Raw genomic sequence first — 24,570 nt, forward strand, 5'->3', positions numbered from 1 at the left:
TTAGAACAAAGTATAACGTGATCAAGTAACTATAGAGACAAAGATAGCAAGAGAATTATCATCTTATTCATTGATAGGAGCCTTTTATATAGGGAATTGTAAAGTACCAATATGGTAATGATAAGGAATACATAGTCCTATTCTAACTACATATTCTGATGACATAAGGTCAAAGCACACATATGGAATATCCTATAACACAGACTGAGTTTTTATTACTAATAGTCCATAATAAACCACAACCAACCAAATCAAAGAACAAAACACATAAAACAGAAAGACAAAAGAAACAATTCAATAAATAAACTCAATTAAAATTGAGATTATTACAACATGGTAGTATGACGTGGTCCTACATTCCAATCAAATATTGACACGTGGATTGATTACAACTAAAATATAAACTAAAATTTTTTATTTTTGTGAAATGACCTTCATGGGTCTTTGTTGAGTTTGGACTAGGATTTAGGGTTTGAGGTTTGGGGTTAGGGTTTAGGTTTTGGGTTTTGGGTTTAAGGTTTAGGGTTTATGGTCAAGGGTTTAGAGTTTATAGTTTAGTGTTTAAAAAGCAACAACAAACCCAAAATTATCTTTGACAAAATAGCTGATGTAATTTTTTCTTAATAAAATTCATGTGTCAATATTTAATTAGAATGTAAGACCACGTCATACTGTCACGTGATCCTCCCGTAGCATCTAAAAATTTCTCAAGAGATTACCTAAAATGTAATTAAATTATGTGCACAAACCTGTTCGAGATGATATTTCCTACTGAAGTTTTTTTTTTCTCTCAGTGAATCATTGAATTGAAAACCAATTATCCAAAAACCCAAACTGACCTGGAAGTTAGCCCAGAAATGAAGCCGGGGTGAACGTTGACCCATGAATAAGTTGAATGGAATGGACCAGTGGGCCAGAGATTGCAGGATGTGGACGAAAGGAGAGCCCACAGGAGATGGGAGTGCACGTGAAGAGGATGAGAGTGAGCCCACCCCATCATCATCCACACCTTTGATAGCTACTCCCACGTGCCACATTGGAAAAACGGGAGCACACTACCCTCCAAATTAAGGTGAAGTCTGGAATTTACACTGTTACGGTTCCTGCGTCCACATTGCAAAAAAAGAAAAAAACAATACTGTCAACCAATTTCTACTTTTCTTTGAAAAACTCGAAGACAAATTATATATACATATATGTGTATAAATATTTACATTATTTTTATGAGTTTTATCTCTCTCATCTGCGACTCAAGACTTAATCTATTCTTAAAAAGTGCGGCTATTGGGACCTCCAAATTTACTCACTAGACCTCACTCTATTTTAAATTATTAAATGACATATACATCCTCGTACATAATGACTATTAAGGACAATAATTATACAAAAAGAAATATTATATTTATTCTCTTTAGACTTTCCAATCAATAATAATTGATTCCATTCTTTATTATTTTCCTTATATATTTTTGTTTTCCAATTTCTTTTTATTAAAGCATATATATAGTTTATAAGAGCTAAAAAAATAATACAATAATCGATCATGTGACATAATCAAAATAATAATAAAAAAATGAAGGTAAGGATAATGGATGTTGAAAAACAAAAAGGAATAAAAAAAATATCAAAGAATGAGAGGTCTATTGAGTGAATAAGAGCTAATTAATTGATTGAAATATATGTCAATAAATAACTAAGGTTATGTTAGGAATTTAAAATGAGGTCTATTAAGCAAATGTTTATATTGAAAAGTAAAAAGGAGGTGTAGAGAGAATGAGAGGTATAGTGAGTAAATTTGGAGGTCCCAATAACCACACTCATTTTTAAATGGTCTGAGAGAATGGGTAACTTATGATTATATAACTAAAGGATAAGAAAATAAAGCGATTATATAATTTGGGGACGTGTGTTTGACAGGGTGGTAATTTAAGTGGTTAGAAGGGATGAGTTTTAACCAAGGAAGAAAATTTCGGTGATTACGAAAATTTCGACCCTCTAAAATATGGAAATTTCGACGGAAATTTCGGGGAAATATCGATTGTAGTAAAAAAAATGAGAAAATTGACAGAAATTTGAAAAAAAACAAGGAAATTTTAAACCAAACTTTAAGAGATATTTGTTCTCTATATTATGTACTATATTTGAAATGAAAACCTTGAATAAACATTGATCTATAAGGAGTTGTAGTAAGTTAAGGTGAAAAAGTTAGTGCTGAACCGTTAATAATTCTTAAAAGTTTACTTTAAATATCTTTTTTTTGAAAGGTAGATATATTAAAAATGAATTGAGAAGTGTAGGTAAAAAGTTAGCTGGGGATTAGACATTTACCTAATTTTTTACTTTTCAGATTCAGAAAAAAAAAATCAATATATATTATAAATATACTAAAATAAACAAGTTAGATGGTTAGTAGGGTTGGTTAAGGTGTTAACCTTATACCAGCCCAACCAGCCGAATCCCTTGGCTGCAAAACTTTATTTTGCTGTGCAAAGTGCAAAGCAATCAAAGGCTCAAAGCCAAAGTCAAAAGTTTCGGCTGGTCTACGTTGCATGGAATCGGAAGCGGAAACGTGGAAGCGCTTTTTTCAAAATTATTCTGGAAACGGAAGCATTTTGGAAGCGTCGAAATAAAATATATTATTTATTATTATATTATACTCTATAATTTTTTTTGTAAATGAATGGATTAATTACTCATAATAATAAGAGGCAATAGCAAACGAAGTGGTTAAACATGACAATTGTTCGTTTTTAACCCACATCCAAATGGATCCAAAGCAATAAAAAATATTTCAAGTCAAATCCTTGAATATATCATGTTTTGAACGGCATAAATCCTGTAACCAACTGTGAAGTCTATCCCATTCCCAGCGAACAACAAAACCACTTAAACAACCCCAATATATTCAATCAAAATACTGTGAAATGAAACTCACAGCCAAGGCACCGGTTCCACCCAAATAGGTACTGCCCAGCTAACCCAACCCCTTGATCTGCACCACCCAAGAGCGGCGGTAGTGGCGACGAGACTGGAGACCAACGACGGTGAGAGGGAAGACAACAGCGAACACAACCATGAGAGCCATCATAGCAGCTTTTGATGGGGCCATTGTGTTTACAGATTTTGAGATTTGTGATTTGGTTTTTGATTTGCAGAGCCTGTGTTTCCTATAGGTCGGAAGCTCGCGCTTCCAGATTGGAAGCTCACGCTTCCCACACGCTCTCAATTCTATTTTTTTCGGAAGCGCGCTTCCATGAAGCTTCCGTTTCGCTTCCGGTTCCGAAGCGCGAAGCGTAGGACTGCCAGCGCTTCCGTGCTACATAGATTTTAACAGTTTCGGCCTGAGTTTCGAAAATATCGATATTTTTGGCGATATATCGCGAAATATCGATTTTTTCGGCCCAAAAATTTTCGGGTGAGAAAAAATTTTCACTGCATGAAAAAAACGATATTTTCGACGAAATATCGTCGAAAATATCATATTTTTCTTCCTTGGTTTTAACCAAAAACACATTTTATACTATTAATGTAAATTATTAAGGCGGCGAAATTGACACACGTCTGTTGAATATTTCCTCATATCCTGAAAGAATGCGAAAATCATATTGGTTTTTGCCTTGAATTTTTTCTCCACTCAAGAGTATTTATTTTGTGATCGATGATTTTTACCATATAGAATAAAGGTAGGCATATGTTTAGCCACGGGGGGTTATTGGTGTAGAGATAAGAAGATGCCAAAATAGTGTCACACAACTAAATGAGGTATGGAGTGTTGTAAGTACACATGGGTTGCATTTCCTCGCATTGTCTTAAATATTGAGGTATTGTTTGTGCCAAAAATGATGAACAAAAGATAATTTAAGCATGTTTCAACTTTTTAGGAAAGCTAAGCTGTTAAACCTAATTGCTGGAACAAGGTTCCACGAACCTGGAAATTGATCATCGAAAATAAATTTCAATCGACTGTTTACAAATAACCAAATAATAACATTATTTTCATATTAGTAAATATGACTAAGGAAAAAAATAAAGGCGGGTGTTATGAAATTAAATGTTCGACTATCTACATAAGGAAAAACATTAACATTCTGTTAAACCCATATCAAAATGTACCTGTCCTCATAAGCATATTGCATTAAAAAAGATTTGTAATTAATCAGCTCACCCTGTCAATCATTACGGATAAGATTGAAATTTAATCTCATATACCTAAAAAAGGGAATTATTGAGAGAGAATGAAGCAATTTGACAGTAATGTTTCCAGCTCAGTAATTGATTAAGAACCTTATGGTCAATCATCACTAGATAATGGATTCACATTAGGGTGCGTCTATTGCCACCCCATAAATCACTTTGCTCACCCCACACGTTATTGATGTATTAAAATACCAAAATACCCTGATATAAAATTACAGCAACGGACACTAAGTTGTTACAAATTACAATTTTTTTTCTTTTTCTTTTTTATCTTTTTGTTTTGGATGAACACAAATTTTATAACTCTAACCCATATTTATCATATTCGGTCGTGAGTTTGAAGACACAAGCATTTAACCTGAAGATGAGGTATTTAACTTGAAGATGAGGTAAACTGTTTGTATTTTTTTTTATGATTCGTCTATCCCTTTACTCATTATTTTCCATGTCGACTTTGTATGTAAATTCTCATGGACAACTATATATTGTACCGTATTTATGAACAACGGATAAATCAGTTCAAGAAACTTAGAAGTATGGAAGACGTTGTTACTAGAGATACATTTACCGACATTGTGCATCTTGATATCGACTGATACCATTGAGTTGTTAAATTTGAGAGTTTTTTCTTGTTATTAATTTGGATTTATACTTTCAAGTGAATTTTTGACCACTTGGTGATTTTACTTACCTTGAGCAAATGTGAATTTCACAAAATATATATGAAGAGAATGTAAGGTGAACAAAGAATGTAGGGTGAACAAAGTAGAATTGAGAAAATGGTTTTTTAGGTATTGTTAATGGGTGAACAAAGTAGACTTACAATTAAAATTATATGAATAAGATGTGAAGAGAATGTAGGGTGAGCAAAGTGGTTTATGGGGTGGCAATAGACGCACTCTTCACACTATTGAACTATAGTTTTACTTTATTAAGTCAAAATCACATCTCAGGATACTGCACTCTCTGGGAGCCCCCTTCTCAAATATAACTAGAAAAACCTAGATATATTTATGATAAACTCAATTGAATTATATTTTTTTTGTTACACAAACACAATTGAATTTTCCCCGGTACTAACTGATGTAGTGGCATAGTCGTGAGCTCGACTCATGATAAACTCGTTATAACGTTAAATCTATTTATCCGATAAAAAAAATAAAAAAATAAAAAAGAGAGTGGAACATCAATATCTGCCCGACATCTTCCAAAGGTAAAAAAAATCCTCTTCACTGGCAAGGAACCTTCACTAATTGGCTTAATCATTTATTAACCTCATCATCTTCTCCAAATGAATGCTTAACTCAAAGTTTGCTAATTTGTTGGTCTATTTGGCATTCCAAAAATCAGTTTGTATTTCAACACACTACTGGAAAAAAGCACTTAGGAGATGGAATTATTTCGTCTCCTAAGTACTTAGGAGACGGAACGTCCGTCGGCTAAGATCCTTCGCCTAGGTATGGTGAGATAGACACTTAAGCAATGGAACCTAAAATTCCGTCGCCTAAGTGGTTCTTAGGAGACGGAATACTTTCATCTCCTAAGCACTTAGGCAACGGATTTTATTTTATAATTAAAAAAAAATTATCCATTTAGGAGACGGAATAGTTGAATTCCGTCGCTAAAGGTGAAAAAAAATTTAAAAATAAAAAATAAAAACGCCAATTAGTAAACCCAGTAGAAGTTTACTGCCCCCCAGTAAACTTCTACTGAGGGTCAGTAAAATTCAATACAATATCTTCCTTTCAATTTCATGTCAATTATACACAACAGATACTTATTCTTACCCTAATAAACAAATTCATTGCCCCTTAGTAAACCGAGTGGAAGTTTACTGCCCCCTAGTAAACTTCTACCGGGGGTCAGTAAACTTCAATACAGTATCTTCCTTTCAATTTTATGCTAATTATACACAACAGATACTCATTCTTACCCTAATAAACAAATTCATTGCCCTCTAGTAAACACAGTGAAAGTTTACTGCCCCGCAGTAAACTTCTACTGGGGGTCAGTAAACTTAAATACTGTATCTTCCTTTCAATTTCATGCCAATTATATACAACATATACCCATTTTTACGCTAATAACCAAATTCATTACTTCCTAGTAAACCTAGTGGAAGTTTACTAACCCCCAGTAGATTTCTACTGGGGGTCAGTAAACTTCAATACAATATCTCTCTTTCAATTCATGCCAACAATCTGCTCTAAATATACCACCACCACCACCACTGTACCAAATAATCACCATGCCACCACCATCATGTCAATCACATCCTAACCAAAATTAAAATCAAATTAAACAAAAACACATAAATCTATCACCAAAGCTAATTAAACAAGAAAAATTGAAGAACTTACCTTTCTTACCCCTTTGAAATTTCGAGGGACGGTGGTGGGTCAGTGAGAAGGCTTGGTAGAGAGAGAAAGGTGGCAGCAGCAACGTCTTGACGGCGGCGGGGACGGGTGAGTTGGGTGAGAGAGAAAGGTGACCAAGATCTGAGGTTTGGTGTAAGAGAAAGGGACGAGGAGCTTGTTGGCAGCGAGGACGGGTGAGTCGGGTCGGGTCGAGAGGGGGAGGTTGTTGGCTCCGAGGAGGGTGCGGAGATGGCCGGGTGATGTTGAAGAGGGTCTTGATGGTATTGAGAGTGGTGGCGTTTGTGGGGACGAAGTTGGAGGTGGGGGTGGTGCAATGGAAGGTGGCGGCGGAGGAAGGAGCGATGAGAATGGAGAGAGAGGCCGGCATAAGAGTGATGGTCTAGAGAGAGAGAGAGAGAGAGAGAGAGAGAGATGGAGCTCTAGGAAAAGATGGGTTTCCTTCTATTGATAAGGTTGGTGAGTGTGTGATTTAAAGAATTGATATGTTTTGAAAAATTTTGGTTTGAATTTTCATCAAATTTTACGTGGGAAGGTGGGCGCTCAAATTTTTAGAACTGAAGCGATAGAATGTTCTATTTCCGTCGTCTAAATGATTCATTAATTTTTTTTTTTTTAAAAAAAAAACATTCCGTCTCCTAAGTAAACATTTCTGTCTCCTAAGTTCTACTTAGGCTACGGAATGTAATTCCGTCTCCTAAGTGATTCATATAATTTTTTTAATTTTTATTTTTTCAAAATACCGTCGTCTAAGTAAAAATATTCCGTCTCCTAAGTAGTACTTAATCGACGGAATAAAATTTCGTCGCCTAAGTCGTTCTTAGGAGACGGAAACTGTTTCGTCGCTTAAGTAGAAAATTCTGTCGCTTAAGTACCATTTAAGAGACGGCATTTTTTAATTTCGTCGCCTAAGTGCTATTTTCCAGTAGTGAACAACTAGTTCCTACCCCTCATAAAACCTTGTATTAGGCTTTCATGACGGGATCTAGTTACTATAATGCTAACTTTAAAGTTTCAGCAGTTACGTTTTCCAAGATATTTCAATATTAAATGGCAACCGCCAGATGTACCAGATGTGAAGCTAAATTTTGATGGCTCAGTCCCGTCATGAGAATTGTCAAGACCCACCCCGAATTTCATCCTGAAACCTGAAGTAAGTCTTGCGGGGACCACCTCCAAGGAAAGTTTACCGAAAAATCGGCATAACCTCCCTTGAAAATGGACAACCCTTCCTAATAAATACCTGCAAACACTTCTGAAAAATCCAAATCCAACCTTAAACTCCTACAGCCTTCGTGCTCCCCAAATGACAACATCTCCCAATTTAATTACCAACTTAAACAAGATAATCTCATAGCCAACAGCCACAGTTCTTAGCAACTCTATTTGAAAGGAAATGAACTAGAAATATAAAAATGAGCAGAAGCTACACTATTAACTATGCCTCTTCTCCAAATACGTCCGACCACAACTATGCAATCCTGCAAACTGGGCATTTTTAAAACGAAGAGCATAGGGGAAAACATTTGAAAACGAAACGTTAAAGTGAGTGGACAAAAATAAATTTACAAATAAAATATTTGTTTCCCCAAAACAATTTCCAAGGAAAATCGAATGCATGCTGCAAGCGATAAAACTATTATCTCATAAATGTCGAGCCTCTCAGGCTCTATAATATATGTATGTATTTACACACGTCCATACTCCCTATATAAATTCATGGGTCTATATAGGGCTACTACGCTCGCGTCTAACGCTCAGGTCACGCCTTAATGCGGTGCTACACTACGCCATTAAGGTGGACAGACGAGTGTATAAATATGTTCCCATACCCCCTATATAAATTAAACACTCATATAGGGCTACTACGCTCGCGTCCAACGCTCACGTCACACCATAATGCAGCTATATGCTACGCCATTAAGGTGGACAGACACATAGGGCTAACTAGCATTTTTATACATACTCTCCTCATAAATACATATTTATATTCACCGAAAATCCCATTTTCGGTAACTCTCCAAGAGAAATAAAATCGTCAAAATAAAATGACGTCAAAATGCTCCACAACAATAATTGTTCATCTATGAACTATAGCATGCATTTTATTTAAAACAAAGGTCCACTCACCGTATGAGGCCTAAGCCTTCCAATGCTCGGAATACTCCTCGAGCGCTGCCTCCAAATATTCACACTCTATAACCAAAACCCACGTCTGATAATAAACAGAAGAACAAATCGGTCAGACCGGACCCCATAAAAATTAACTATTCAACTTCTTCCTAGTTCGATTAGAATCTCTTAGGTTGACCAGAAATTGACCAGGCTTGACCCACGTTTGACCAACAGAAATTAATAATCATTTCGATTAACTTCACAACTATAACTCCTTCGGTCCCAAACCAAACCTTAGCCGGTAATCAAAGTCACAAATAATTTCCATGCCTTTATCACACTAAGCAATTCACTTCCAAAATCACCACGAAGCCAATGGTCTAGATTTTAGGGTTACTATGGGTAGTAATCATATTAACAAAAATTATTTTATGGTCCCCTAGCTCAAGCCAACCAGAACCAACAATTCCAACATTTCTTTTCTACCCAACTTCACACCAACAATTACTAAGGGCACCCAAAAGGGTTTCCAAGAATGAAAGTTTCCATAAAGGGGAAAGTTCCCTAAAAAGAGACTTTCTAAAGTTCCCTATCGGGATTCCGGCGACTTGCCAGAAATACTCGTCGGATTCCGGTGACTTGCCGGAATTTTCACCATAATCTCCCTGCATCTTCCAATCTCCAAGTTATCGACAATCATGCAAAAAATAAATGATTCAAACACCAACCAACAACAACAACAACACAGTAGCTCCAAAATACTAGAGGAGATCAAGTTTACCTTCAGTCAATCCCATAACTCTAGTCTAGCTGCTCTCCTGCTGGATCCAAACCTGTAGAAACCTCCAACCATTTATATTTGCTGCCTCGGTCGCCAACTCCACCAAAACAACACCCCACACTTCGGTTCCTCTCAGTCCTAACTCACCCGACCTCTGCCTCAGCCCGGACCAACAAGCAACTGCTCCAAGGTCCATCCTGACTTCACACAAAGCTCACAGAACCCATCGAAACATTGAAGAGCTCACTGAAAATCCATTGAACGTAGGTCGCCGGAGCTAGGAACCAGAAACCCAGAAAAAGGCAGAAAAGGGCTTTGCAGTTTAGAACTCGATTCGGGATGAAACAAACCTAGAAAAGAAGAGGAGAGGAAGGAGAATAAGAATCTGACCTTGGTCTGTCGATTCGTTGCCGGAACTCACCGGAATTTGGGAAGAACAGCCGTTGTCCTCCTCTTCCGATCTCCGCCGAGAATGGCTGCCTCCCGGATTTGAGAGTTGAGCTAGGTCGGGAAGGAGGAGAGGACCACTTGGTGGCAGTCTCGTCGCCAAGGGGTGGCCGGACGGCGCTGCTCCGGTGAGGGACGACGACGGACACAGAGAGAGTCGGGGAGAGGAGAGAGATTCGGTTGGGCTTGGTCAAACCCGACTTGGGCATTTTGACTGGGTCTGACCAGTCTTCCTCTATTTAACAACAGAAATGGACAACAGGTGATCGATGATTAAAGATCAGCGACCCAGATTTTTTATAAATCGTAGAAAATAGTTCGAAGCTCCCAAAAATAATCCGATGATAATGGAGAACTCGTGCCATCGCGCATTACACCCTTGGAACCTTAATAGAAGAATTTAACATTTTAAGAAAAACTCTACAATAAATTCGGGTGTTAAATTACCAAATTATCGAGCATGGCTAACTTCCTCAGTAACTCGTAAGATACCCAGTAAAAGGGGTAAAATTAGGTCCGGGATGTTACAAGAATGCTTCACTTGGCTTTGTCATTGGGAATGTGGATGGGAATCCTTTGTGTGCTGCAACTAAGAGATTGGGCTAGATGAATGTGCTTGTGGTTAAGGCCACCGCTTTACGGGAAGAATTACTTACAACTCTTCTACAACAACATAGGCATCTCACTGTGGAAAGTGACTGTAAGATCTTGCTTGACTGTCTCAAATGGAAGGTGTCACATCCCGGTTCTTAAATTAAATTACAGTTATTTATTTTTGGTATTACTTTGGTTTTTATCACTTTGAGTAACCGTTTACTATTTAAAGACCCAAAAGTTGACTTTTTGTAGGAAATTATTTTGGGAAAAATTTCTGAAAGGAGGTCGTAGTGGATGTTAATACGAGTTCATGGACATGCTATACGTTAAAATCGAAGTTAACATGAAAAAGTTACCGAGTAAAAAGGGGAAGACTTTATTTAGTAAAAAGGTAATTTTTATGGGGTTTTATTGTTGGGTATTAAGGTTGGACCGGCTGGGAGAAAGCCCAACCCCTTTCTTTTCTTTCTCTCTCTTCTTTCCCGAGTCCCCCCGAGCTCTCCTCTTCCCGGAAACTCCCTGCCATCGTCCGCCGCCGTCCGGCAAGCTCAGACCGCCGGCCCGGTCTCGTTCGAACCCCCGTCATCCCCTCTTTCTTCTTAGGTTGGAGAGCAAGCCTGCCATGTCGTCGATCGAGAGGAATCCGTCTGAGACGCCGACTATCAACTCGCCGGAGCTCCCTCCTCCGGCCACCATAGCTTATGAATCTTGGCTCATCTTGTAGCTCTCATTAAGGTTAGTAATCCCTCAAAAGGAATCGGTTCAATTCAATCTGGTTATGGAGTAATGTATAATGGAAGTTCTAGGGCTATTTCACTATTTTGGATCGATTACCCTAGCTAGGTTTAGAATTGGATTTTATGCTAGTTAAGGAAGTTGTTGTGCAGGTTGGGAGGAGTGTTGTGTTAAAATTTGAGAAGCATTGGAGGTCGCCGGAGTACGGCTGCCGGCGGAGCAGGCGGCGGCGCCGTCCCTTACGGGCAGTTTTTCAGGTTTTTGAGATTGTTTTAATGAAAGGAGTTTAATAATGTGAAGTTTGGAATTTTTGGAGGAGTTTTGGTTAGATTTGGGATTTTTCAAAGATTAAGAATTTTGACGGTTGTTAGAATGAAAATTCGGCCGTTGGATTTCCTTGGTATTTATTCTAGAATGTTAGAATTGATAAATTAAGGTTGTGGTGGAGTTTGGTGGGAATCCGGTGAGCTTAACCCTAGTAAGGGTAGTGAGTTAAGCGGAAGAGTTTTGTGGTTTATATTTAAGGATTTATTTTATAGAATTAAAGTTTGGTTCTAAACATGGTAATTGTTCCAGGATGCGAAGGGAACCTCGTTTGAGTGGCGATGCGGATATCGTTTGGCTTATGTCTTAATTAGTGAGTGGACATTTTGGTTTTCAATAAATTTGCATGCAAGATTTTATAATTTATTATTTATTTTTCCGAGCTTATATTATAATTTCTGTTTATGAGATGATCTTGGAAATTATTTGAGTTTGAAGCATTGATTAATGGTTGGTCATGATTTATGGATTTGAGCTCGGATTATTAATTTGATATTTTTATAAATTCCGGATTTCATTATGATTGTTTTATTGTGGACTTTGAGATTTATAAAGATTTCCGAAAATGAGATTTTCGATAATTCTGTATTTATAACTTTCTTGTTTAATTGTGGATTATCGATCTTGAAACTGAGAATATTTTTCAGCGAGTATTTTCGGATTGAAAAATAAATTATAATTTATACTTGTTAATTAAATCTCGCTTTTAATTATGGTTTTGAAAATATATTGACGTGTGAGACACGTCATTGAGTTTTAATATAAATTCTTATGATGATTTTTAAGTACGGTTGGGAACCGTACCATTCGTATGATCTTGGGGAAGTTTAATGGATTTAAGTGATTTCGTATGTTTTTAGTCACCATAACCTAAGGTTGCTTATATTGATTATTGTTAGCTAACCATTATTAGCGGTCCTCACCATAGATGAGTAGAGCGCTTAACGTGGGATGCTATTATAGCCTGGGAGGCAACCGATCGGTATTTATATTTATTTGTTAGCTAGCCATTATTAGCGGTCCTCACTATAGGTGAGTAGAGCGCTTAGCGTGTGACGCTATTATAACCTGGGAGGCTCCTTTTACATGATGATAACTCTTCCCCTTATTTATTTTTTCTCAGTTATATAATTGATTAACCAGCGGGGCTGGTTTATCCCTCATTTTGAGATTTTTGATTTATTTAACCTGAAACACCCAAGATCAAATTTTACCTATTTACTGGGTATTCTACGAGTTACTGAGGAATCTCACCGTGCTCGGTAATTTGGTAATTTAACACTCGAGTTTATTTCTGAGTTTTTTCTCAAATTGTGAAATTCTTCTTTTAAGGCCTCGAGGTCGTAGCACGCGTCGATACGAGTTCATCGATATCTTCAAATTATTTTTGGAGTTTCGAGCTATTTTCTACAATTTATCGAAGACTTGGTGTTATAATTAATTTTTTTTAAATTTTAGTATAAGTCATTAGATCGATTAGGGTTTTGATCTGAGCCGTTGGTTTAAGTTTAAAAAGGAAGAGAAGAGTTGACATTGGAGCAGCCCACATTTGGGTGTTGACCCGAGCCTAGCCCTCTCCCTCTTCCTCTCCGGCTGCCTCCTCTGCTCCGGCATGGTGTCTCCAGCTCCGGCCGCCGCATGCCACGAAACCGCCACCAATCTCTTCCTCTCCTTCTTCTCTTCAAAACCCAGTAATCAAATTCCACAAACAACCTTGAATTCTTGGAGATCGAAATCAAAGGGTGCTCCACTGAGTTCACCGAAGTCCGGCGAACTCCGGCGTCGTCTTTGATGGTGACAGGTATTCTCTCGTTCGCCTCTCTTCCCTCTTCCTTTCGGTGTCTTCCTCTTCTTAATTCAAGCTCTAACTTGAAAAACTCTGTTCTGACTAAATTGGGATTTTCGACGAGCCATCGCCATTGACGCTGACGAGGCTACTCAGCGCTCCTCCTCTCCTTCCTGAAGTGGCATCAATCACCAGGGAGCCAAGACTAGGTTATATGGAGACAAGGGGTGTTTCTGCTGCTGTGTTAGAGAGACCTGAACTCAGATTTCCGGCAAGGAAGTTACTGTCGGCGAGGGGAAGCTTTGGGACGCTGCTGTTGTGGTGCTGCAGCGAAGTAGGGGGCTGCTTGTAGGCTAGGTGGTGGTGGGAGGTCTCTGCTTATCGTTTGAGGGTGAAGGTTGGTTGAGCAGAGGGCAGTGTTGTTGTCCATCGGCAAATTTGATGGCAGGGGTAAGTTTATCTACTTTCAAATGTATATGAGTTGTGTTGGATGCTTGAGTTTGGAGATGGTTAATGGCTGATTTTGTTATTTTGGTTGTTGTATGTCAATAACTTGGGGATGGGAGGATATAAGAAGACTATGGCTAAATTCCGGCAAGTCACCGGATTCCGGCGAGGTAGCAGTTCCGGCTGAATCCGTGAAGGTAGTTTATCGACTTTCCTTTTTCGGTTAAGTTGTGGTTTACGGTTTAGGAAAACCTTCCATATTTAGGAAGTTTCTATTTTAGGAAACTTTCCATTTATGGAAACTCTCTTTGGGTGCCCTTAGTAAATTTTAGTGTGAAGTTGTGTAAAGAGGAAATGATGGATTTGTTGGTACGGTTTATTGACATGCTTGAGTGTAGGGGACCATAAAATAATTTTGGTAATATAAATATTGTCCATAGTAACTCTAGAATCTTCATCAAATTACTATGTGATGATTTTGGAAAGAAATTGGTTGATGTGTTGAAGGCTCGGAAATTTTTGGTGACTTCGATTCCAGGTTAAGGTCTGGAATGGAACCGAATGAGATATAGTTGCGAAGTTAGTCGAAAATGATTATTATTATCTGTTGATCAATTGTTGGTCAACCCAAGAAACCTAGTCAAATTAGGAAGAAGTCGAATCAATGATTATTTTGGAGTCCGGTCTGACCAATTTATTCTTCTGTTTATCGTCAGACGTGAGATTGGCTAGAGAGTGTGAATAGTTGGCTAGAGAGTGTGAATAGTGGGATTGGCTACACAGCGCTATACATAGGCGCTCATAATACTATGAGTGGACTTTTGTTTTAAATAATATGCATGCAAATGGTTTACTGTTGAGCAATTTCTTTTGTTGGAGCATTTGACGTCATTTTAATTTGACGATTTCTTTTATTTTGGAGAGTTACCGAAAATGAGATTTTCGGTGGATATGTATATGGATTCTTATGAGGATAGTATGTATATAAATAAATGCTAGCTAGCCATACGTGCTTGGTCTGTCATAATGAGGTAAAATTTCATTATGACGCAACGTGTGTGTTAGACACAAGCGTCGTAGCCCTATATGAAAACTAATTTCTTATTTTGTTCATATAGGTTTTCATATAGGGAGTCCACACGTATATATACACCCGTCTTTTCCCCATAATGAGGTAAAATTCCATTATGGCGTGACGTGAGCGTTAGACGCAAGCGTAGTAGCCTTGTATGAATTTCTATTTTTCTTATATGTCTTCATAAGAAATCATACAAGGAGTATGACGAGTGTAAATATATATATATATATATATATATAGTTTAGCCTGAGAGGCTGTATTTTTATTAAGTTTTGGAGACTAGCCGGAGCTAGTCATGTATTTGCCAGTTTATGAGTTGAGAGCTTTTGAGTTGTCGCATGCAGCATAATTTCTATAGAAATTAAATTGGGAAAACATAAAAATTATTTCTTTTAAATTTATGTTTGTCCACTTACTCTAACGTTTTTCAATTGCTTCTCCTTTGGGCCCTTCGTTTTAAAAAAAATGCCCAGTATGCAGGTTAGCATAGTTGAGGTTGGGCGTACATGGAGAAGAGGCATAGTCAATAGTATAGCTTCCGCTCATTTCTATATTTCTAGTTCTTTTCCTCTCAATTAGAGTTGCTCTGAACTGTGATTGTTGGTTGTGGGATTATTCTTATTAAAGTTAGTAAATAACTTGGGAGATGTTGTGATTTGGGGAGCACGAAGGCTCCAGGAGTAGAGGGTTATAGATGGATTCTTTCGAAGTGTTTGCAGGTATTACTAGGAAGGGCTGTCCATTTTCAAAAGAGGTTATGCCGAATTTCCGGTAAATTTTCTTTGGAGGTGGTCTCCACAGGATTTACTTCGGGTTTCAGGTTGAAATTCGGGGTGGGTCTTGACATAACCAACGGGGCTGGTTTATCCTTTATTAAGTGAATTTAGATTTAAAGTTTTAAGGACGTTCAAAGTTGCGTTCAACCAAGTTTTAAAGTTGAAACATGGGAAAGTATATGAATTATGTTTTTGTTAAGTTATTTAATTTATTTTTGTTCACTCACTTTAACGTTTCAAATTACTTTCCCTTTGGTTTTAAATGCCCAGTTTGCATGCTAAGTTTAAATGAGGTCGAGCGTACATGGAGTCGAGACATAGTCAGAGGTTGTTTCCGCTTAATCTTTATTTATTGTTATTCTTTCATTATTAGATATGCTCTGGTAACCAGTTAGTGAATTAATTGTTTGTTGTTGGTTGTGAGATTACTATAGATGAGTAATTGTTATATTGGGAGGTGTAAATTGGATTATTGAGGTAAGAGTTGTCCATTTTTAAGGAAGATGATGTCGAATTTTCGGTAAATTTTCTTTGGAGGTGGATCCTGCAAGATATATTTCAGGTTTCAGGGTGAAATTCGGGGTATGTCCTGACAAAAGACTTTAGTTTCATGGCACACTTCCGCTTTAGTTTGAGATATCCAGGCCTTGACGCAGCAGTTTCACTCTATTTATTTTCAACATATCTACCGTGAGGCTAACTTTGTGTGCTGACAAGCTTGCTGATTTAGGACATACTTCTCAGACTTCGTACGTCTGGGTTCTTTTGTCTCCCCTTTTTTGTATCTCCAACATTTCATTTGGATCAGCTAGGAGGGAGTGTCCCAAAAGGTTTGTTTCAATAGTGTGAATCCAGTTTTCTGTTTCTTCATAAAAAAAATAATAATAACTGCCCGGCGTCAATAAAATTAACGTGGCATTTCTCGTAAGTGAAAGACACAGCATCAAGCAGACCAGCTTAAACATATATCGTAGTGTGGAATGGACACTGATAATAGAACTAAAAAACTCATGGGACGGTTACCAGTTTCAACCATTTTCATTTTATATTTAATTCATCACTTCTTATATAAAATGAAAATAAAATATAGTAGGCCGGTAGGAATGGAGAAATAGACCCGATCAGAACACGGAAAGAGATCGGTTATCTTTTTATAAAAAAAGAGAAGAAGACAGATACAGACTGTGTAGGCTTCAGCGATGCAGCTGAAAAGGCACATAAAAAAACACAACCCCCTGTAGCCCCTTTTACCAAATTACAACTCTAATAATTCATCATTTCTAAAACATTTATCATAATCAAAACGTCGGGACGACGCCGTATTGCGCGTCTGCGATATAACTCCCCGGCGCCGAGTTAAAGATCCGGTCCATCACCTCCGTTTCGCTTTCGCTGCGTTTCGCGAACCGGCCTTTGATTCTAGGCCGGGTTTCCGCGTAGGCTTTCCGGGACGCGTACCGGATTGTCTTCTGGAACGTGCGGTTCTTCCTCTTCTCTCTGTACCTCATCACTCTCGCCTCCCGGTCCACTCCGGTCAGCTGTGTCGCTTGACTCACCGTCGCCGGAGCTGGTACGCCGGAGTCCATGCCGTTTTGGTTCACGTTCGCAATGAAAGGATAAGAAATATCCGAGAATGAGTTTCCATCGGGAACAACTCCCACATCTAAGGAGGACGACGAGACCTGAAAATCGGAAAATTAAACTGAAATAATTAGTATATAATATCCAAATCAGGCTTTAATTTTACCTAAAAAGAAAATGAGCATATAATTTTTTTTTTGAAATTGAGCATATAATCTCACGCTTTGGCTGATTGATTGAGCTGGGTAACTGAAGGACGAAGACAGCTTGCTTCTACAGAAGTCAATATCGAAGCAACTTTCCTGAGAGGGTTGGTGGAGGACCGGAGCCGGCGGAATCGGGTCGGGTTGGACCGGAACCACGCTATCCATACCCAAGCTGGAGTTCTGGATCGGGTTCGGGTAATCGAATTCGAGTAAGGATTCCATTTCCGGGAAGTACATATCGGGCTTCATGTCGAGGGCATCAACGAACTTGGAGGTGAAATTGAGGTTGGGAATGAGAAGAGAGTCAGCGTCGTCGTTTTTAATGGTGGAAACGGCGTCGTTGAAGGCGGAGGAGGTGGACTTGGCGATGGACTCGGCGGAGTCGAGGAAGGGCTCGACGGGGAATCGCTCGTGGCGGCGCGCGAGGGGATTGGCGGAGTGGATGTCGGCGTCGCACGTGACGCAGAGGGCGGCGGCGTCGGCCTTGCACGTGACGGCGGCGGGGGCCTGCTCGCAGACCTCACACATCCAGACGCGCTGGTGGCGCGAGGCGAGCTTGTTGGCGCAGTGGATCTTGGAGTCGCAGGCCAGGCAGAGGTAGGCGGAGTCGGCGCGGCAGAAGACTGCAGCCGGCGACGACTTGCAGGTGTCGCAGGGCTTGGGGGAGAGGCCCGGGAGGGTCCAGCAGGATTGGATTCCCATTTCCCAAAACGGCGTCGTAATATGGTTTCTTGGTCGCAAGAGTATTTGAGGGCAAGGCTCGCAGTGCAGAGAAGACTTTGATGTCTATCGTCTAGTATCTCTATTTAGTGAGGGAGAGTGGGGGTGGGGGAGGATATCTAGGTGATGACGAATCGGAGGGGGACACGTGGGTGACTGTGCGCCACTATATCTCAGGGCGCCAAATTTGGTTATTACAATCTATTTTAATTGAAATTTTAATTCGTGCTTCGGAGTAGTAGTTGTCATGTGTCTGTGCCGACCTGTGCTGCTGGGACCCAGCTGGACGGATAGACTAAAAAGTTGATCCCTGACGCGTATTTAATTCATGAAATTTTACGAAATCAAGGGGAGTAAATCATGATTTCCTAATTTTCTTAGGTCTGTGAATCAAGTCACTGTTACATAACTTACATTATTGCTGCTGAGCTGCACGAAATTGTCATCAATTACGTTATCTAATATGAGAAGGAAAAGTGAAATTCACATTTCTTTCTTAAATTGTCATCGGTATTCTTATTTTTCATTTGTAATAACTTAAATTTTATCTTTATTAACTTAATTTTTAAAAAAAGACTTAGGTGTCTTGAGGTATTAATACCTTACAAGATGTCATTATTATATTGATCCACGTAAGTCCACATAGGACAGCAACTTCAAAAAGTGGAAGACTTCAGTCAGTCACGTTAACCATACAAAGTTAACGCAACAGACGGACAGAGGCAACGTCCACAGACGGAGGCAAAGTCCACAGACGTGTGTTCTTCTCTGACTTCTCTGACGGAACGGAACAACGTTCCAAAACCCTAAACGACTGTCTCTCTCTCTCTTCGATCATTAAACCTAAACGGCTCTTTCTCTGTCTCTCTCTCAACGTCTCTTTCTCTCTCTCTCTCTCTCTCTCTCTCTCTCTCTCTCTCTCTATCTCTTTCTTGATCAATCAATCTTGCTCATTCTATATCTGTGGCTCTCTATAACCTAGACTCACTCTCTGTAACTCTTGATCCTTCAATCTCATCGAGAGTCTTGATTATTCAATCTGATCGAGACTCTGTCTCTTCAGTATCAGTATCGATCCCATCTGATCGACAATCAGACTTTTCCTGTCGCGCTGAATCTTCTCCTCTTTCGCCCAGTTCGGTGAGTTTTGTTTCTTCATGATCTTGTTTCAGTTTCATAGTCTCATGGTGTTTGTTTGATACCTTTTTTCAGTTCCCTTGTTTGATTTGTGAATCTTGTACATATTGCTTCATATAGAAAACACTACTATTTTAGGTCTTCTTTTCTATTGTCATGATTCATGATTCATTCAAAAGAGGTAATCTGTGAATCATAGATTTCATAGATTGTTTCATGAAAGAAGTAGTTTAACTCATGAAATTGAGTAGACCAATCAATATAACACAAGCGGTTCGTCATTGCTTAATAGGTCTACTATTTTTTTGTAATTTTCTACTTTATATACAATACACATCTTATTAAAAAAGTAATCGTATATACTACTAAAGTCGAAACACAGGTACAACCAGCGATGGATGCGTCTGAGAATGAAAAACAACCGAATAAGGGTGTAGAGGATGTGGCAGTAGATGTTTCCCGATTTGGATGCCTGATGATCGCCGATGTGCGAGCTTTGACCTTCGAAACAGTGGATGAGGCAGAGAGATTCTACTGTGCATATTCAGCAGCAGTTGGATTTGGATGTAGGAAGGATGACAAGGGAGAGTCTAACGGTTTGATTCAGTGGAGGTAGTGGGTCTGCTGCAAGGAAGGGACTCGAGGTAAAAAGTACTTGGAAGCAGATGGTTTGAGTCGTACTCCTCGGAAACAGACTAGGGTGAATTGCCAAGCTAGATTTCGGATCAATTACAATGATGGGAGTAGAGTTTATATGGTGAAGATATTCGTTCCAGAGCATAATCATGAACTAGCTATTGGGAACCAGATTGCATTCGTTCGTGTTCATCGTCATGTTAGCGACGCAGATTTGGCTTTGACAAACACAATGACAAGGGTTTCAATCAGACCAAATTGCATTCGTTCGTGCTCATCGTCATGTCAGCGACGCAGCTTTGGCTTTGACAAACACAATGACAATGGTGGAGCAGGCTGGGGGATATTCGGTAGTGGGATTCACCATGAAGGACCTCTACAACAAGCTTGACCAACAACGACGGACCTCCCCATTTGAGAGTGATTTTGAAGGAGCGCTTTCCTACATGAGAGCACTGGCAGCAAAAGACCCACACTTCATATGCAGATTCACTACAGATTTGGAAGACAGGTTAGTGGACATTTTTTGGCGAGATGGGCATTCATTTGTTGATTATCAGTGTTATGGGGATGTGCTGATATTCGATAGCACATACAAAACCAATGTTTACAACAGGCCATTGGTTTTGTTTGTTGGGTCGAACCACCATCGAGATAGTATTATTTTCGGTGCTGCCCTTATTTCGGATGAGACTGAGGAGACATACACTTGGTTGCTTCGTACATTTTTGGAGTCGATGAACTGGAAGATGCCAAAGGCGGTACTCACAGACAGTGACGAGGCCATGCGTAAGGCAATTGAAACCAATGTTCTAAAAGGCGCTAGGCGCTAGGCGGGCGGTAACCCACAGCCTAGAGCCTGGACAGCCTAGGCGAGGATTAGGCGGGGACTAGGCGATTTGTATTTTTTAAGATTTATTAATTAAAAATATATATTTTATGCAATTTAATATTTGAAAACGGTCAAATATAGATAAATTATTCAACATAATCTAGTCATACTCATTTATAAAATAAATTATAACTAAAATTTAGCATAACTTCCTGTAAAAGTGAGCAACAACAGCAATAAACATATAAACTTCTAATTTTAAACACACAATTAACTCTTATACTCTCATACTCCCCACAATATAACAATCCCACACAAAAAGAAAACAAAAATAGCCGTAGAGCTTAGCAGCCTAGGCGGGCAAGGCGGCATATAGGCGGGCTAGGCGGCATTTAGGCGAGCTAGGCGGCCGCCTAATCGCCCACAGCCTGGCACAAAGGCCTGGAAGAAAAGCGAGACGGCTTGTTACAGCCTAGAGCCTAGGCGGGGACTAGGCGGTCCTAGGCGGGGCCTTTTAGAAGCTTGATTGAAACTGTGATGCCGGAAGCAAGGCACCGTCTATGTATTTGGCACATAGGTAAAAATGCCTTTACCCACTTAAAGTCTGAGGAAAAGTTGAAGGCTCTTAACAGATGCGTGAGGAAGTATCAGACGGTTGAGCAATTTGAAAGGTTGTGGTAGGAAATGATTGACGGACTTGATCTCCATGACGATATTTGGATCGGAAATATGTATGAAAAGAGAGACAAGTTTTGTCAAGCATTCTTCGGTGACATATTTATGGCCGGAATGAGAAGCACACAAAGGTGTGAGGGCATGAATAAAGAATTCAAGAGGGTGCTTGGTAAAAGGAAATCCCTTGTGGAGCTTGTTGCGTTGGTGTACAGATTACTTATGAAACTGAGACACAATCAAGAAAGGGATGAATTCATCAATATGGATTCCTTTCCTGGTGCCGTAACTCACTTGGTAGATTTGGAGATACAAGCCTCTTCTATATTCAAACACGATGTGTTTAAGTGGATTGTAAGAGAGATCAAGAAAGAGAGCTTTATTACACTAAAGCAAGGAGCAGAATGTCATGAAGATGGTAGTTGTGTTTACAAGGTATCAGTTTACAAACAGCCTGAATTTGACCACACTGTTGTTTACCACCCTGAGAAAGAGATTGACAGTGCAGAAGACCCGATTATGGTGTGTTCTTACAGAATGTTTCAGTACAGGGGAGTACCATGTCGTCACATGTTCACGGTGATGAAAAATGAACACATTTTTGAGCTTCACAAGTCACTGATCGTCAAGAGATGGACAAAGGACGCAAAAACTGTGTGTGAGATCCCTTATCCGGATCAATCTATGCCTAGAGAAGCATTGGAAGTGAGCAGGTATGGTGCTCTAACTGCTAAATGCAATCGATTGTGCTTTTATGCTTCAAAGACAGATGCAGGGTACAACATGTTGTAGAAGGAGATCAGTAGACTCTCATCAATTGTGGAAGGTTTTGCCTAAGAAAAAGAAAAAGTTCAAGCTCCGGCCACACCCAGCAACATGAAAGGTAATGTTGTGAGAGACCCTATCCCAGTTAGGACCAAAGGCAGAGAAAAAATGACAAGAAGACTGAGGCTCCCAGACGACCGATTACTTGTGGTTATTGCCAAGGTATTGGACACAACAGTCAAACATGTAATGTTAGGAAGGAGAAAGAAAAAGCTGAGAAGAGCAATGAAAATGACGAACGAAACACTGACCCTCGTCCTTCAGTTGCAACACCTGCAAAGAGATCCTGTGGTTATTGCAAACGATCTGGACACAATACTCAAACATGTGATGTTAGGAAAGAGAAAGAAAAAGCTGAGAAGACAAACGAAAATGTTACGGGAACAAGCAATGATCCTCCTCCTTCGGTTGTGACACCTGCAAAGAAAACTATTCACTGTAGTGCGTGCAAAGGAGCCGGGCACACACACTGTAGATGCCCGAAGAAAACAAAAAAAGGAGACGCCTCCCCCACATCTGAGGAGTGATTCCTTATTCTGGTGATATGGGTGCCGATCTTAGTTATAGTTGTAGTTCAAATTTCTTGTACTCTGTGTTTGGCATTTCATTTTACTTTTCAGTAATGTCAACGTGAATTTAGATTTTCTTGTTTTGTTTTTGCTTTGTGATTGGTCTATCTCGCCGTAGGACACTTTTTCAGAAAGTCTACATGAAGTAAAGAAACTATCCGTAAGAGAAGTAGATGATTATGTAATAAATGTAGAGCTAATAAGGTAACACTATGAAGAACACATCTCCAGAAAGTCTACATTGTATTATGCTTTTATCATAAACGAAGAGCAGAACGTCTTTGCAGAAAAAGTAGCCCATTCAATACTGTTGAACAATTATCATCCACTATTGTGAGGTTTACTATGATGGAGCACTAGTAACCTTGCATGAATATAGGCTGTAAACTGAAATATATTGATGTAAGTAGATGGTAATGATGCACATAATTATTACAATGGACATAATTAATGATTATCATAAATACATGGATTATTATATGTTAGTAAATGCACACGGAATTTAATGCAAAATTCATTCCAATAGACCAATAAGGAAATTATTCCTATTTGGGATTACGGTTTGTAATGATGGATAAAGCACTAGTAACCTTGCATTTATATAGGGTTATTTTATGATGATCGATCTCTCTAGTCACCTGTAGTGTACAATAGGTGTAGGGTTTATGATGATGAGGTCTCACTATGCTTATATACCTGATGGACCATATAAATGTCATTTTAGCTTTTTAGTGTCGAGAAGCACATTGTAATTAATCTCCTACTTGTTATGGGATTTCCACCACATGATTTATTATATGTTCATATGCTTATATATGTGATGGACCCCATATAAAATTCATTTTATATGTTCACTATGCTTATATATGCCGTAAACTCATATATGTTCAGAGAGAGAGAGAGAGAGAGAGAGAGAGAGAGAGAGAGAGAGAGAGAGAGAGAGAGAGAGAGAGAGAGAGAGAGAGATGGCAGAGCACGACCTAACCTCGCATTGTATCAGTATGCCAAATTTCAGTTTGAGTGCGGTAACTAATCTGGTGCTGCTGATTATCTGTTTCTGACACGACCCACCCCGAATTTCACCCTGAAACCCGAAGTAAGTCGTGCGGGGACCACCTCCAAGGAAAATTTACTGAAAAAATTGAGAAAATCTCCCTTGCAGATGGACAACCCTAACTCGAAAATTCCAAATTTTACTCTTAAATCAACATTTCCAAACATCACATAAAAATCCTTCAGAAATTCTACACATAATATACAACAATCCCAAAGTATTCAGAGCTACTAAACACAAGCGGAAGGAAGAAAAACGAGTAGGTTGAACAGGTAACCTACTGATGAAAACTGGCAGAAATGCGGGTGACTATGCCTCGCCTCCTACTAGATCCAACCCGAACTCTGCAGACTGGGCAATTTAAAACGAAAGGCCCAGGGGAAAACATTTAATAACGTTAGAGTGAGTGGACAAAAATAAAATAAAGGAAATAATTCTTTATGCTTTTCCAATTTTTACTTTTCCATAGAAAAGAAGATATGCTGCATGCGACAGCTCAAACGCTCAACACGAAAACTGGAATTTCATGACTGGCTCCGGCCAGTCTCCAACGCTCAATAAAATACAGTCTCAGGCTAAAATAAAATATGTATGTATTACACTCGTCATATCCCTTGTATGAATTTTCTTGAAACAACTTAAATCAAATAGAAAATTCACATAAGGCTACAACGCTTGCG

General features: G+C 39.0%; 1 protein-coding gene and 1 pseudogene across 1 annotated transcript; both read right to left on the reverse strand.

Moving 5' to 3' along the window:
• The window catches only part of LOC101312629, a 232,025-nt pseudogene that overhangs the window by 202,419 nt on the left and 5,036 nt on the right, over positions 1–24,570 (reverse strand).
• On the reverse strand, positions 16,759–18,151 carry LOC101301097 (zinc finger protein CONSTANS-LIKE 5-like). The gene has a single exon (XM_004296695.1). The coding sequence runs from the start codon at positions 17,242–17,244 to the stop codon at positions 16,957–16,959; it is 288 nt and encodes a 95-aa protein (XP_004296743.1). The 5' UTR covers positions 17,245–18,151; the 3' UTR covers positions 16,759–16,956.

This window comes from Fragaria vesca, linkage group LG4, assembly GCF_000184155.1.
Source record: "Fragaria vesca subsp. vesca linkage group LG4, FraVesHawaii_1.0, whole genome shotgun sequence".
Classification (NCBI taxonomy): Eukaryota; Viridiplantae; Streptophyta; class Magnoliopsida; order Rosales; family Rosaceae; genus Fragaria; species Fragaria vesca.

Coding starts and splice junctions, on each gene's coding strand:
- LOC101301097 (XM_004296695.1), bottom strand. CDS start 17,244: ATGGACTCCGGCGTACCAGCTCCGGCGACGGTGAGTCAAGCGACACAG.